Genomic DNA, 14,088 nt, shown 5'->3' with positions numbered 1-14,088 from the left:
AGGCAATCAGTGACGCTACCCCTCGTCACTGAGCGGAGGGGCCTCAGAGACCTTTGCTAAGCTGAGGACGTTACGCCCACAGGAGCTGTGACTTACTCAGCCCAGCAAAGTTCAGCTCAGGCAGCCAGAAGCCTGCGCATTTTTCACATGTCTGGCTCCTTGAACTGAAAGTGAACAGTGTCTTGTCAGGCTGTCCTTTGTGCGTCTGACAGACACTGTTCGTGAGGGGCAAAAGGTGGAAGGGCATGGCACCTCTACCCCAATGAACCTGCCGCACCTGCAGTCTTCCCCTATCTTGACGACTGGTTGGTAAAAGCAGGCTCGCCCCAAGCAGTTGTCACCCACCTCCAGGCTACAGCGAACCTCCTGCATATGCTGGGGTTTAATATCCATGCGTGGAAGTCACACCTGACTCCCTCTCAGTCACTTCTTTTCTTTGTGGCAGTTCTGGACACGTGCAGTTTCGGTCCTATCCTCCTGAACGGCGAGTCCAAGATATTCAGGCTATGACACTTTCCGCCTCTTATCTTGGATTTCGGTGAGAATGACTCTCGGGCTGTTGGGCCTCACGGCCTCCAATATCCTGCTGGTGACCCATGCAAGGTGGCACATATGGGCTCTGCAGTGGGACCTGATTCTAATGGGCACAGCATGTGGAAAATTTCACCAACCTGGTTCAGATTTCAGAGGGCAATGCAAACGACCTGCAGTGGTGGCTAATGAACTGGGATTAGTTCAAGGGCAGACCCCTCTCTCTTCCCCACCCAGACCTCACAGTAGTGATGGGTGAGTCTCTTCTGGGATGGGCCGGCCACCTGGGAGAGTTGGAGATCAGAGGACTCTGATCTCCGGGGGAAGCCAAGGTCCAAATCAATCTGTTGGAGCTTCGGGCGATCTGGCTGGCACTGAAAGCCTTTTTGCCATCAATAAAGCGAAAGCTTGTACAGGTGTTCACAGAACACTACTGCTGAGCGGAGTGGGGTCATGGACTCTTTGGCAAGAGGCTCTGCGTCTCTGGACTTGGCTGGAACGTCAAGGCATTTCCCTGGCAGTTCAACACCTGGCCAGTTCTCTTAACGCCAGGGCGGACGAGCTCAGCCGAAGGGGCCTGGCAGATCACGAATGGCGCCTCCCACCGGAGGTGGCAGAAGGTCTCTTTTAACAGTGGGGAGAGCCTTAGTTAGATCTGTTCGCCTCCAAAGAGAACGCACAATGTCTGCTGTTTTGAGCATTGGCATTTCCAAGGAGGCACTTGCTTTGCGATGCTTTTTATACAGAGTGGAACTCAGGCGTCCTATAAGCTTTTCCACCCATACCCCTCCTGCCCAGAGTGCTTAAGAAGATCAGAAGCAACCGGGCACAAGTTATTCTGGTGGTTCCTGATTGGGCACGGAGAGTTTGGTATCCTGAGCTCCTAGGCATGAGCATTCATCCTCTGGTGAGGCTGCCTCTTCGGGATGATCTTCTGTCGCAGTAGCAGGGAAGGGTTCTCCACCTGATCCTGTCCACTCTCCACCTCCTTGCGTGGAGATTAAGCAGTGACAGTTGACAGCCTTTGACCTCTCTCCAAAAGTCTGTGAGGTTATTCTGGCAGCCAGGCGTTCCTCAAAAAAATCAGTATACGCCTGTTGATGGAACAAGTTTTGTAAATTTTGTACAGATAAGGGTCTGTCTACCCCTTATCTGCTCCCCTATCTCAAGTCCTTCTGTTTATACTTTCCATGGCCTAGCAGGGCTCTGCTCTGGGCACTTTTAAAGGCTAGCTTTATGCCCTTTCTTCTTTTCTTCTGCTGACTGATCAGCCCTCTCTGTTCAAATCTTCTGTATTGCTGAGGTTTTTGAAAGGGTTAAACCATTTGCACCCCCTTCACTGTTCATCATACCACAGTGGGACCTAAATTTGGTGCTCACTTTCCTGATCTGTGCCCCATTTGAGCTGCTGCATAACTGCTCCCTGCGGGTGCTCACCATCAAGACAGCCTTTTTGGGGGCAATAATCTCTGCCAGGAGAGTGAATGAACTGCAGGCAATGTCCTCACAGCCTCCTTACCTGACGATCTTTCAGGACAAGGTAGTACTCTGGATTAGGGCAACCTTTCTACCTAAGGTGGTAACACCCTTCTATATCGGAGTCAGTTACCCTTCCCACCTTCCATGCACCCCCGTATCCTTCCAAGGAAGAGGAACGTCTCCACCGCCTGGACCCAAAAACACTGTTATTGTTCTACCTTGATTGAACAAAAGAGTTCCGGGTGGACAACCCACTCTTTATTGGATACATGGGTGCAAAGAAAGGCTGTGCTGTCCAGAAGAGGACTATATTCCGATGGGTCATTCTCCGTATTAAAATGTGTTGCTCTTTAGCGAAGAAGGATCCCCCTGAAGGGCTTAAAGCCCATTCCACCAGGGCGAAGACTGGCACCACGGCTCTCCAGCGTGGTGTTTCGGTCTTTGACATATGTCAAGCTGTCACATGGATATCTCTGCACACGGTCGCAAGGCACTACTGCCTGGTTTCCCAGATCCGCAGAGAAGTCCTGTTTGGTCGCTCTGTTTACAGGATTTTCTAGTCTAAGTCATTCCGCAGTCCCTCTTCCGGGGATGGTATTGCTTGGGTATCTGTTTGAAGGTAAGGAATCTGCAGCTTCGATGGACAAGTTATGTACCTTCGGTAATGCCTTATCTGGTAGACACATGATTTAGCCATCGATTTCATACTGACCCACCCACCCACCCATCCTTCCTGCACTGCGGAATTGTTCTTAAGAGTCAAGGATGTTCCCGTTCACGGCCATCTGTGTTTTTTTACCATACCATAGTCAGTCACTTCATGGCTTCGCGCTTCTGGCGTGGAAAGTCGTGAAAAGTACTGACGTAAGTGTGCCAGAGTGGCGGTTATGTTGATAACGCGGAGATCACGATGAACATGATGCCGACGACGTCACGTGGAGTCGACCAACGCCACCTACCGGCAGGCAGGGGTACAGCTGACAAAAATCTTCCGGATCTAGCCTGACGCCTGGAGGTTTAAAGGTAAGCAATGTGCGGCTAGATCATGTCTCTACCAGATAAGGCATTATCGAAGGTAAGTAGCTTGTCGATCTCACAGCACAGCGCATGCAAGGTCTGGCTACTTTTTTGCAAAATGAGCTCACTGCTATGATAGTAAGAACTTCAGCGTTATCTCCATGTTGCTTTTCCTTGGAATGTAAAAATCTAATATTTGCAGCTTTGCTTCGGCCTTGTCGACCTTGGTGAGATTGAGTAGACATGAAAATACTGCTCCACGCCCCTCTACTGTATGCCACTTCGTTCTACGCCACTCCACTCTATACTACTCCAATTTAAACTTTGACACTCCATTCTACTCTAAGCCACTCTACGCCTCTTCGGCCTACTCTACACCACTCTTTTCTGTGCTACTCTACGGCACTCTGTGCCTCTTCACTCTACAAAACTCCTCATCTGATAGAGACTTCTAGCTGCAGATTCCTTATCTTTGAATTCCTCTGGCTTCAGACTGAATCCAGGAACTGAGCAGTACCACTGCGGGCCATCGGGTGGCTCAATTCGGTTGTGCCCGTTGGCTTCGTTGGTGCCAGATGGGACATCGCGGTCACCTATATAGGGGGCACCAAGGCGCACAGAGGACAGTTCTTTCCCTTCCGCACCAGTTAGCGCTCATTCGGAGAAGAGCTACGTCTTTCTCTTTTTGGGTGACTTTTTTCGACATTTTGTCAAAGATTTTTCTTGTGCGTAACAAATGTCATCTAGAAAGGTAGGGTTTAAGCTGTATGGTGCCTGTCACTGCGCCATGTCAGTTACAGACAGGTCCGGACTGGCCGTTGCGGGCACAGGGCAATCCCCCGGTGCGCCGCAAGGGTGGGGGCCGGTTTTGGGCCCTGGGGGCCGTTTTTGCAGCATAGCTGCAAAATCGGCCCTGTAACAAAATCGGCCGAAAACCGACCCCGGCAAAGAGCTCGGTCACACCTCCAGGGGGCCGGCCGAGCACTTTGCCAGGGCCGGTTTTGGTTCTCAGTCCGGCCCTGGTTACAGACCTGCACCTTGTGTGCGTATGGTGCTTTGAGTGGGACTACAACTCGAAGTTGTGCTTGGACTGCCGGGCAATGGCCCTTAAGGCTTTGAGGGAGCAGTCCCTAAAACTGCTTGCGGCCCGGCACTCAACGCCATCGAACGCAACTCCTAGGGGGTCTCAATCCCGATTGAGGAAAAGAAGGTCACTGGACCGCACCAAAAGCTGCCAAGTCCTCTTTTTCCCACTCAAATTCCTCTGGACACTTAGCGAGGAGACACAAAAAAGTCTAACCGGACTTCGACTTCACGTTGGCTGGCGAGACGTGTGAGGAACATCAACATTCCAGACACGGTTTTGCTGAGCCGTTGCCATGTCCGACTCCGTGCCTCCCCATTTCTGGGAGACAAAACGACCCCCCACTACAATAAAGGAGTTTTACGAGGCTATGCCCTGAGTATTTGAGTGGACTGACACCTCTGAAGCACCTTTGGGCCCTGTGCGGTCAGAAGAGGCCCCATCCGGTTCTGCACCAATGGCTCCGGCCTTGGATCTAGTGGGGTCTTCTGGATCTGATTTCAGATCCAGATTGGCGGAGTTCGTGCCAACTCGACATTCTTCGGCACTGGTCCTGATGTCGATGGTCCCGTCGCTGCCAAAGTCCAGCAGCAGCGTCGGCCCCATTCTCATCCCTGACGAATCGGAGTCAAAACGGCGTCAGCAGAATCCAGCACCAACAGGGCACAGTTGTCCTAGGTTGTTGCCTGAGCCTTTGAAGAGCAGACAGGCATGAGGGAAGAATGGGAGGGGTCATTGGACTCTTACGTACACCAGTTATACAGCCCTGTTGAGAATTTGGACTGGTATAGGGAACTATCAGAGGCCAGTGGACTGGACAACCCTCCAGATTCTGGTCTGCTCTCTCGGCCTACTGTGGCTACGGATGAGGGAGCATTTTATGCGATAGGGATGAAGAGGGCAGCAGAGGTCCTTGACCTCAAACTTACCATGGTAGCTTGACCGAAGTGCTTCAGCCTGGGGCTTTCTCATCCAAACCCCTATTTCACTTTAATGAAGCACTGACTGATTTCCTTCTAGGATCTTTGTCCAAGCCTAGCACAGGGGCTCCTGTGAACAGGACAATTGCTCGCTTCTATCGTCCTGCCCTGGGTGATCCTAGTTTCCTCAGCCAAAACCCAATCCCTGAGAGCTTGGCATTCAAATCCTTGACTTCCCATGGCATGTTTTCTGTCGCACCCCCGGATTGGGAATTCAAGAGGCTGGACACACTTGTGAAGATGTTTTATTCTGCCAGCGTTGCATTGCGGTTGGTGAACACTGCATGCGTTTTGTGCCTTTACTCCCATACCCAATAGGAAATGGTTGCGCATGTGCTGCCACAGATCCCAAAGGAGGCCAGAGCCATTCTCCCTCTTAGATGGGAAAGATACAGCAAAGTTCACCATTAGGTTTGGCCTGGATACAACTGACTAGCTGGGCTTTTCGGGGGATGTCCAGGCCAACCTTTTGGACATGCCCTTCAAAGGGACTCGTCTCTTCGGAGAGAAGGTAGACACGGTGCTGGAGCGCTTCGAAGACTCGTTGGCTATGGCCAAGTCATTGGGCCTCGCAGTGACGCCTTGCTCCCAGACTGCCTTTTGTGGCTATGGAAGAAGCTTTAAAATGCACTAGCCATAACTCAGCCACCATCCTGCCCAAACTTCCCAAGTTGTGCGAGGACGTGGATGCGGTACATTCTGATCACGTGGGAATGGTAGCCAGAAATCCTCCGCCACCAACCCCTTGCCAGCTGCAGACTCAAAGCCCTCCAAGTTTGGATCTACAAGACCATGGGTACCCAGTTGGAGGGAGAATCCAACATCATCTCCTCCACTGGCAGTCCATAACATGAAACAGATGAGTCTTATAGATAATTCAGAACGATTAATCCCTCCCTTTCCAATCTTTCCCTCCCCCTTTACTGCCATCTCAAGAACGACTGGTGTAGGATCATCTTTTCTTGCCCTGAGAGGAAGTTACAGCTCTCCTGGCCAAGGGGGCTGTAGAAAGGGTTCCAATATCAGAAGAAGGTAGTGGTTGTTATTCCAGCCACTTTCTGATACCCGAAAAGAACAAAGATCTTCATCCTATTTTAGACCCCAAACTGTCAATCTCTTCCTCAAAAAGGAGAAGTTCAAGATGCTCACTTTGGCTCGGGTCTCAGGCCTCAGGATTACTATAAACGTGCCGAAGTCGCACCTGACTCCTCAGATTCTACCCTTCATTGGAGCTGTTGTGAACTTTTGGGCTTCTCCTCCCAAGCAGCGAGTCCAGGATATTTAGGTTATAATACTGATGTTTCAGCTGGTAGCTTGGATTACGGTGACATTGACTCTGAGGCTGCTGAGCCTCATAGTCTCCTGCTTCCTAATGGTAGATCATGCTTTATGGCATATGCAGTCTCTGCAGTGTGACCTGAAGTTCCAGCATCCGGGGAACCTCTCCGACATGGTCTAGATCTCAGGGAACTGCAAAGGGCCTGCAGTAATGGCTTATTAACCACAATTGGGTCAGAGGCAGAAACCTCTCCCTCCTCCAACTAGATCTCACAGTGGTGACAGATGCATCACTCCTGGGATGAAGCGGCCATCTGGGAGAGGTGGAGACCAGAGGACTCTAGTCTCTGGCAGAATCTAGAATTTGCATTAACCTGTTTGAACTCTGAGCGATTGCATTGGAAGCATTTCTTCCCATTGTCTAGAGGCCCTGTGTCTTTGGACATGGTTTGATCAGTAGGGCATAACCCTGGTGGTTCAACACCTGGCAGGTTCTCTGAACGCCAGGGCCGAAAAACTCCGCCATAGATGCCTAGGGGATCACAAATGGCGCACCCACTCGGAGGTGGCACACGGTCTCTTTCAGCAGTGGGGAGAGCCTTGGTTAGATCTGTTCATCTCCTAAGAGAACACCTAATGTCTGCAGTTCTGCACGTTGGATTTTCCAAGGTGGCTATCGCTCGACGACGCTTTTCATCGTAAGTGGAACTCAGACCTCTTGTATGCCTTTCCACCCGTACCACTTTTGCCCAGGTTTCTCAAGAAGATCAAGAACTACCAAGTCATTCTTGTGGCTTCGGACTGGGCTCAGACCATTTGCAATCCGGAGCTTCTGAAAATGAGCATTGATCCACCGATCAGGTTGGCCCTCTGGGAGGATCTTCTGTTGCAGCTGCATAGGAGGGTCCACCACCGGAATGTGTCAACTTGCTGACTCTTGCGTGTAGATTGAGTGGGGCTTTTGACCATTCTCCTGAAGTTTGCAAAGTTATTTCGGGGGCCAGGTGGCCCTCCACCAGAAGGGTATACGCCTGCTATTGGCAAAAATGTATAAAATATTGCACAGAAAAGACTATTGACCCTCTTTCTGCCTCTCTTTCTGATATTCTACTCTTTATTCTTGCCCAGCAGTGCTTTGCTCTGGGCACTCTCAATTGTTATCTCTCTGCTCTTTCCGCTTTCCTGTGGCTACCTGACCAACCCTTAAGTCTCCTCTTAGATTTCCGAAAGGGTTTGTACATATGTTTCCCACTTCATCATGCCTCAGTGGGATCTGAACAGGGTTCCGCATCTCTCATGTGTGTTCCCTTTGAACCGCTTCACAATTGTCCTCTCCGGCTGCTTACCATCAAGACAGCCTTTCTAGTGGCAATAGCATCTGCCAGGAGCGTGAGTGAGCTGCAAGCTTTATCATCTAAGTCTCCCTATCTCATGGTATTCCCGAATAAAGTGGTGCTTCCCACCCGGGTCTTTTTCCTACCTAAAGTGGTGTCCCCATTCCATTTGGGCAGTCTGTCACCCTGTCCACCTTTTAGGCTACTCTACATCCTTCTAAAGAGAAGAAACAACTCCACTGTCTGGACCCAAAAAGAGCACTGTTGTTCTACCTTGACTGCACAAAAGAGTTCCGGGTGGATGACCAACTCTTCATGGGCTATGTAGGAGCTAAAACAGAAGTACGGGCAGTTCAGAAATGGGCCATTTCGCGCTGAGTTGTTCTCTGTATCAAGATTTGCAATACCCTGGCCAAAATGCAGCCTCCTGAGGACTTACGGGTCTATCCTCCAGAGGAAAAGCTGTGACCACGGTATTAGCTTGTGGTGTTCCAGTCCTAGACATCTGCCAGGCAGCAACGTGGGCGTCCCTGCACACGTTTGCCAAGCACTACTGGCTGGACTGTCATGTCCGCAAGGACAGGCACTTCTCCTGTTCAGTCCTGCAGGACATCTTTGTATAGTTAATTTGTCCGCAGGCCACCTCCTGTATGCTATAGCTTGGCTATCTATTCAACGATAAGGAATCTGCAGCTAGAAGTCTCTATCAGATGAGCAAGTTACTTACCTTCTGTAACGCTATATCTGGTAGAGACAATATCTAGCTGCAGATTCCTTACAGACTCACCCATGCCTCCCCGCTCTGCAGACATATTTTTAGGGCTAGGGTTCTTCCCATTCCTGGGCCATAGTGTGGACACACACTAGTCAGTTCACTTCATGGCTCTGCGCTTCTGGTGTGGAAAGTTGTAAAAAGTAACTGAGGTCCACAAGCCTAGGTGGCGCCTACTTAGGTGGCAACGATGTTGCATCCGGACTAACAACACCACACAGAACCGAACGGAGCCACTTGGCTGCGCGCAGAGGTATTGCTTACTCAAAAGTTTCTGAATCTAGTCTGATGCCTAGGAAATACAAATGCAGCTAGATATTGGCTCTATGAAATAATGCGTTACTGAAGGTAAGTAACCTGTTTGTCACTCTATTTCACACATTGCCACTCTCTGGCACTCTGTGCCCCTCCATGTCATTCTACACCACCCCCCTCTACACCACCCCACTCTATACTACCCCACTCTATACTACCCCTCTCTACACCACCCCTCTCTACACCACCCCTCTCTATACCACCCCACTCTACTCTACGCCACGCTGCTCTACTCTATGCCACTCTACTCTGCGTCACTCTACTCTACCCTATGCCATGCCACTCTACTATATGCCACTCTACTCCATGCCACTCTACTCCACGTCACTCTACTCCCCTATACCACGCCACACAACGCCACTCCACTCTACACCACTCCACTTTACACCACTCTATTCCATGTCACTCTACTCAAGTCCACTCTACGTCACTCTACTCCACGCCACTCCAAAGCACTCCACACCACTCTATGCCACTCCACTCTATGCCACTCTTCTCTATGCCACACCACTCTACGCCACTCTACTCCACGCCACTCTACTCCACACAGTGCCACTATGTGTCACTTAACTGTACACCACTCTACTCTGCGCCACTCCACACAATGCTTCTCCACTCTATGGCACTCTACGCCACTCCACTCTACACCACTCCCCACCACTCCACTCTTCTCCACGGCACTCTACTCCACCCCACTCTGCCACTCCACACCATCCCACTCCTTGTCCCTCTACTCCACACCACCCCTCTCTGCCCCACTCTGCTGTATGCCACTCCACTCTACTCTATGCCGCTTCATTCCACTGTACGCAACTCCACTCTGCACCACTCTACTGTACGCCACTCTACTCCACACAGTGCCACTTTAAGGCACTTCACTCCACTCTACTGTATTTCAATCTACGCCACTCCACTTCACTCAATGCCACTCCATTCTACACCAACCTACACTACTTTACTCCAATCCACTCGAAGCACTCTATGCCACTCCACTTTACTCTATGCTACTCTGTTCCACTCTGCCACTCTACACTACTCTACTCCATGCCGCTCCACAGCACTCTAATCTATGCCACTCTGCTCAATGCCACTCTCCTCGGAGCCACTCTACTCCTCTCTACTCTACGCTGCTCTTCTGTACATCACTCTGAGCCACTCCACTCTGTGCCATTCCACTCTGTGCCATTCCACTTAACTCTATGCCACTCCATTTCACTCTACACCACTCCCCTCTAAGCCACTCTGCTCTACACCACTCCATGCCACTCATTGCCACTCAACTCCACGTCTCCACTCCCTGCACTATACTCTGCCACTCCTTATCCCACATTGCCACCCTAGTCTATGCCACTCACACCGCTCCATGCTATCCAACCCACTGTGCTATTCGCCACTCTACTTCACTTTATGCCACTCCATTCTACTCCAGGCCACTTCGCTTTACTCTATGCAACTCCATTCCACTCTAAGCCACTCCACTGTGTGCCAGTCAATACCACTCTACTTTAAGCCACTCCACTCAACTCCATGCCACTGCATTCTACACCATTCCATTCTACTCTATGCCACTCCACTCTAAGACACTCGACTGTATGCCACCATTCCATACAATTCCAATTCACAGGCACTCTATGCCACTCCATTCTAAGCCACTGTACGCCACACCACTCTCCATAACTCCACTCTGTCTCTCCATTCTATGCCACTCCACTTCAGTCTACACCACTCCACTCTATGCCACTTTATTGTATGCCACTCCATTCCACACAATGCAAGTCTGTGCGATGCCACTCTACACTTCTCTATGCCACTCCATTCATCTCTATACCACTCCACCCTACTCTAGACTACTCCGACCTACTCTATGCCACTCCAATCTATGCCACTCCTCTCTACACCACTCTGCGACACTCCATTGTACATCACTCTCCTATATGCCACTCTACACCACTCTACTCTATGCCACTCAACTCCACACATTGCTACTCAACAGCACTCTATACCATTCCACTGTTTGCTAGTCCACTCTGTGCTATTCCACTTCATGCAACTCCACTGTGCGCCAATCCACTATACGCCACTGCATAGTGCCACTCCATTCAAGCTAGTCTGCTCCGCTCTGTCACTCCACACAATGCTACTCTGTCACTTTACGCCACTCCAATCTAATCGCCAAGAGATAGAGCAGTCAATGGTGGCAGTCCCAGTAAGTGGGCCCCTACCGCGTATGTCCGCATCAACTTACCGGCAATCTCAGCTGGAGCTTCGGCCCAGCAGGGGGTAGCAGCAGCAGCCTAGCCAGGGCTCAAAGAGACAGTCTTCAGGGCAGGAATTCGCACCTGCAGGGGCAGTAGAGGGGCCAAAACAGCCTCCCAAGACCCAAGAGACAGTCAGGGCAGGCACAAGTGTGCCAGAGCCCAGCAGCGAGAAGCTGTGCCCGCCTGCATTGACCCCACCCTCAAGAAGGCCGCTGAGACTTAGGCTGGCACCCCTAGCATGCGGTGGTCACAGGGGAAGACACTGCATTGGCAGCACCCTTGGGTCCGCCGAGAACTTTGGCGGGAGCTGCAGTCTGGTAGGAGCCCCATCGCTTGGCCACTCAGCAGCACTGACCGGGCTACCCTCCTTTCCTTCTACCATGACTTGCCAACTTTTTCGGTTTTCTGTAGACACCATCCTAGTATAAGCTGAAAAGTGCTCTTTGTTCACTGCACACTGGACTGTGTAACCTCTACCATGCCAGTCTAGGTCCTGTAAAGTCTAAACTGAGCATCTAGTGTGTTCCAAGTACTGAATCCCCGCCCTTTTAAAGGCCACTGTGGATCCACATCCACAATAACCTTGAGCCTCACTCGCCATAGTACCTAGTACTTCCAAACTAATAAACTATCTTGAATACTGTCAATAGGTCATGATTCAAACTACTTCAGAGACTGCAAAACACTCAGTTGTGCTTGCTGCATACAGAAGTCAATCTCTCATGCTTCTTTTGTTTACTGCTGCATGCGTGGGATACTTTAACATGCCACTTCATCACTTTGAGGGCCCATCAAGGATTAGGAAGCACTATAGGAATGCTACAATACAATACATTTTCCTGCAACAGTTCTGGTTTGATGTTTATTCCCATAAAGGCCTCATTACTCCCTGCTCTTCTGCTACAAACCAGTTGACCCTCTCCCTCCTGATGTGGTCTAATGCTCCCTTTTCCCGCACTCCTACTACTGCCTCTGTGCTTCACCTCCATTTAGCTCGGGCCCTCTTGACAAAGCCACCTTTGCCCACTACTGCTCTCCCTACTGCCTGGTGCACCTCCAACCCTGTCACTACAAGGCTGTTTCTGCTTCCCTGCATACCTTCTGCCCAGGGGCGTGGCTTGGTCAGTAAGATTGGGGCGGTGTGAGCCTCCCATTTCTAGACCATAACACTGCCATATAATGTTATAATACAGTCTGTGACAAGCAGGGCGCATCATAGGAGCTTAAGAGGCACTGAAAAGGGAGAGGAATGCGGATTAATAGGAGTACTAAATGAGAGAACCCCAATATTTTGTAAAATACATTTTTTTAGAGCTTTCAAAACAGAGATAAGAGAAAGAGAGAGTATGAGTGTGTTTAGTCAGCGTCTATGTGTTTTTGTCAGTGTGTGTATTCAAAAATCACAGGTAAAATCCAACAGACACCTCACATACCCGATTGAAAGCACCTGGATCCAACTATGCATCTGAAAATGCATTTATTAAGGGGGTGTAATACCCCAAACGCCCCACCTGAAGCTAGGCCCCTGCTTCTGCCAGCCCAATTCTGACGCTGCCTCTCCATCTAAAGCCATTCTCTGTGCTTCCCCTCCTCTCCCCTTCTTCTGTGACCCTCTGCACTTCAGCGCACTCCTGCCCACCATGTGCTCCTCTTGTCACCAGGTTCTCTGTGTGTAGTTTTTGCCATGATACCCCTTCAAGGTAAAGTACAGACCAGACTTTGGAGAGCAACAGCATACCTTAAGGTATGTTGAGTGCCTACATTGCTCAGTGAGTATATCTCTCTCCTGGGACTATGCCCTCCCAGAGACAGATGCAACACATTAGTTGGTACTCAAAGGAGGATTCCCACATAGGAGAGGTGAGCCGCTGTAATGGAAGAAAGAGCTGACAGTCTTTGAGTAAAGTGCATCATAATGAGTGGAGGTGATCAGAACTTTACTTGGTCAGCTTTTTGCATAATATTATTTCTCTGTGTGTGTTTTGAGCAAGACTGCAGCTCCCTGGGCTGCTACTGGCTGTCGCTGTGAGGAAAGCTTGCATGCAGGCTGTGCCTCTGGTGCCCTCGAGGAAAGACTGCATCGCAGCTCTCCATGTGGCACATGCACACTGTGGTACAGTAACGTTCCTCAAACGGGTCCACTACTCAAACGCCCAAATGATTGGCTTTACCGTTGCTTGTGTGTACATATCATGGCGTTTGCGGTTGAATACATAATTCGTTATGTTTAGTTTTTTGCTTGCTGTGTTTTCCTCTTCAGGTTTTTAACTGCTCGGCTCCTGACACTGGAAACATGGAAGTACTGATTCGGTATGGGACCCAAGGACAGAAGGAGCGCTGGTTGGAGCCATTGTTGGATGGCACCATCCGATCCTGCTTTGCTATGACGGAGCCGCAGGTAATGAACATCCGCCTCACAGGAGGAATAACACTGTGTCCCGAATACTCGCAGTCGACTGGCTAGTGATGCCACAGCAACCCTGCTACTGTATGAGAACTGGTTAGCTGTGTGCTGCAGGTTGTTTACTTATAGAATGTTTTATGCACGTTTAGACACCCTGGCAGTAGTTGGAATATTTCGGCCCATGCCTCCTTCAGGAAAATTTGGGATTTGAATTCTCTCTGCACTTTTTGTTAAGTCATGAGAACTGGGGGACTGAATCCAATTTTTAATATATGTTTTTTAAATTTTTTTATTTGACATTACAAACCAAAATAAAAGTAATGTTTCCTACCACATGCCTCCCACCTCCTCCTCTATTATACTTCTCTCCTGTCAAAAACTCCTCTTCCTGCTTTTCAAAGCTGTACTCTTTTCACTATTTCACCTGTCTCCTGCGACCTAGTTCTGATAGACCTAGCATCGTGATCCAGTAGTTCTAGGACAGTCGCCAAATCTTCACTAGCTTCACATGTTGGCCAGTCTGTAGACGCATGACTCCTTCAAGACCATCATTTCCTACCCATCTCTCCCAAACGGCTCTTGGAGCTCGGTGGGTCTGCTTCGAACTACTGTCTCATGATCAACAGTTAAACTACT

At 50.0% G+C, this 14,088-nt stretch overlaps 1 protein-coding gene across 4 annotated transcripts in view; it reads left to right on the top strand.

Moving 5' to 3' along the window:
* The window catches only part of ACAD10 (acyl-CoA dehydrogenase family member 10), a 524,903-nt gene that overhangs the window by 412,964 nt on the left and 97,851 nt on the right, over positions 1–14,088 (top strand). For all 4 annotated transcript variants that reach the window (XM_078667441.1, XM_078667438.1, XM_078667440.1 and 1 more), the window contains one exon: positions 13,309–13,446. In XM_078667441.1, coding sequence (XP_078523567.1) covers positions 13,309–13,446 — 138 coding nt within the window. The remainder of the gene's footprint in view (positions 1–13,308; positions 13,447–14,088) is intronic.

Source organism: Lissotriton helveticus, chromosome 11 (assembly GCF_964261635.1).
Source record: "Lissotriton helveticus chromosome 11, aLisHel1.1, whole genome shotgun sequence".
In the NCBI taxonomy this organism is placed as follows: Eukaryota; Metazoa; Chordata; class Amphibia; order Caudata; family Salamandridae; genus Lissotriton; species Lissotriton helveticus.
Note: the sequence above shows the minus strand (reverse complement) of the source record. Positions and strands in the feature narration are given on the sequence as shown.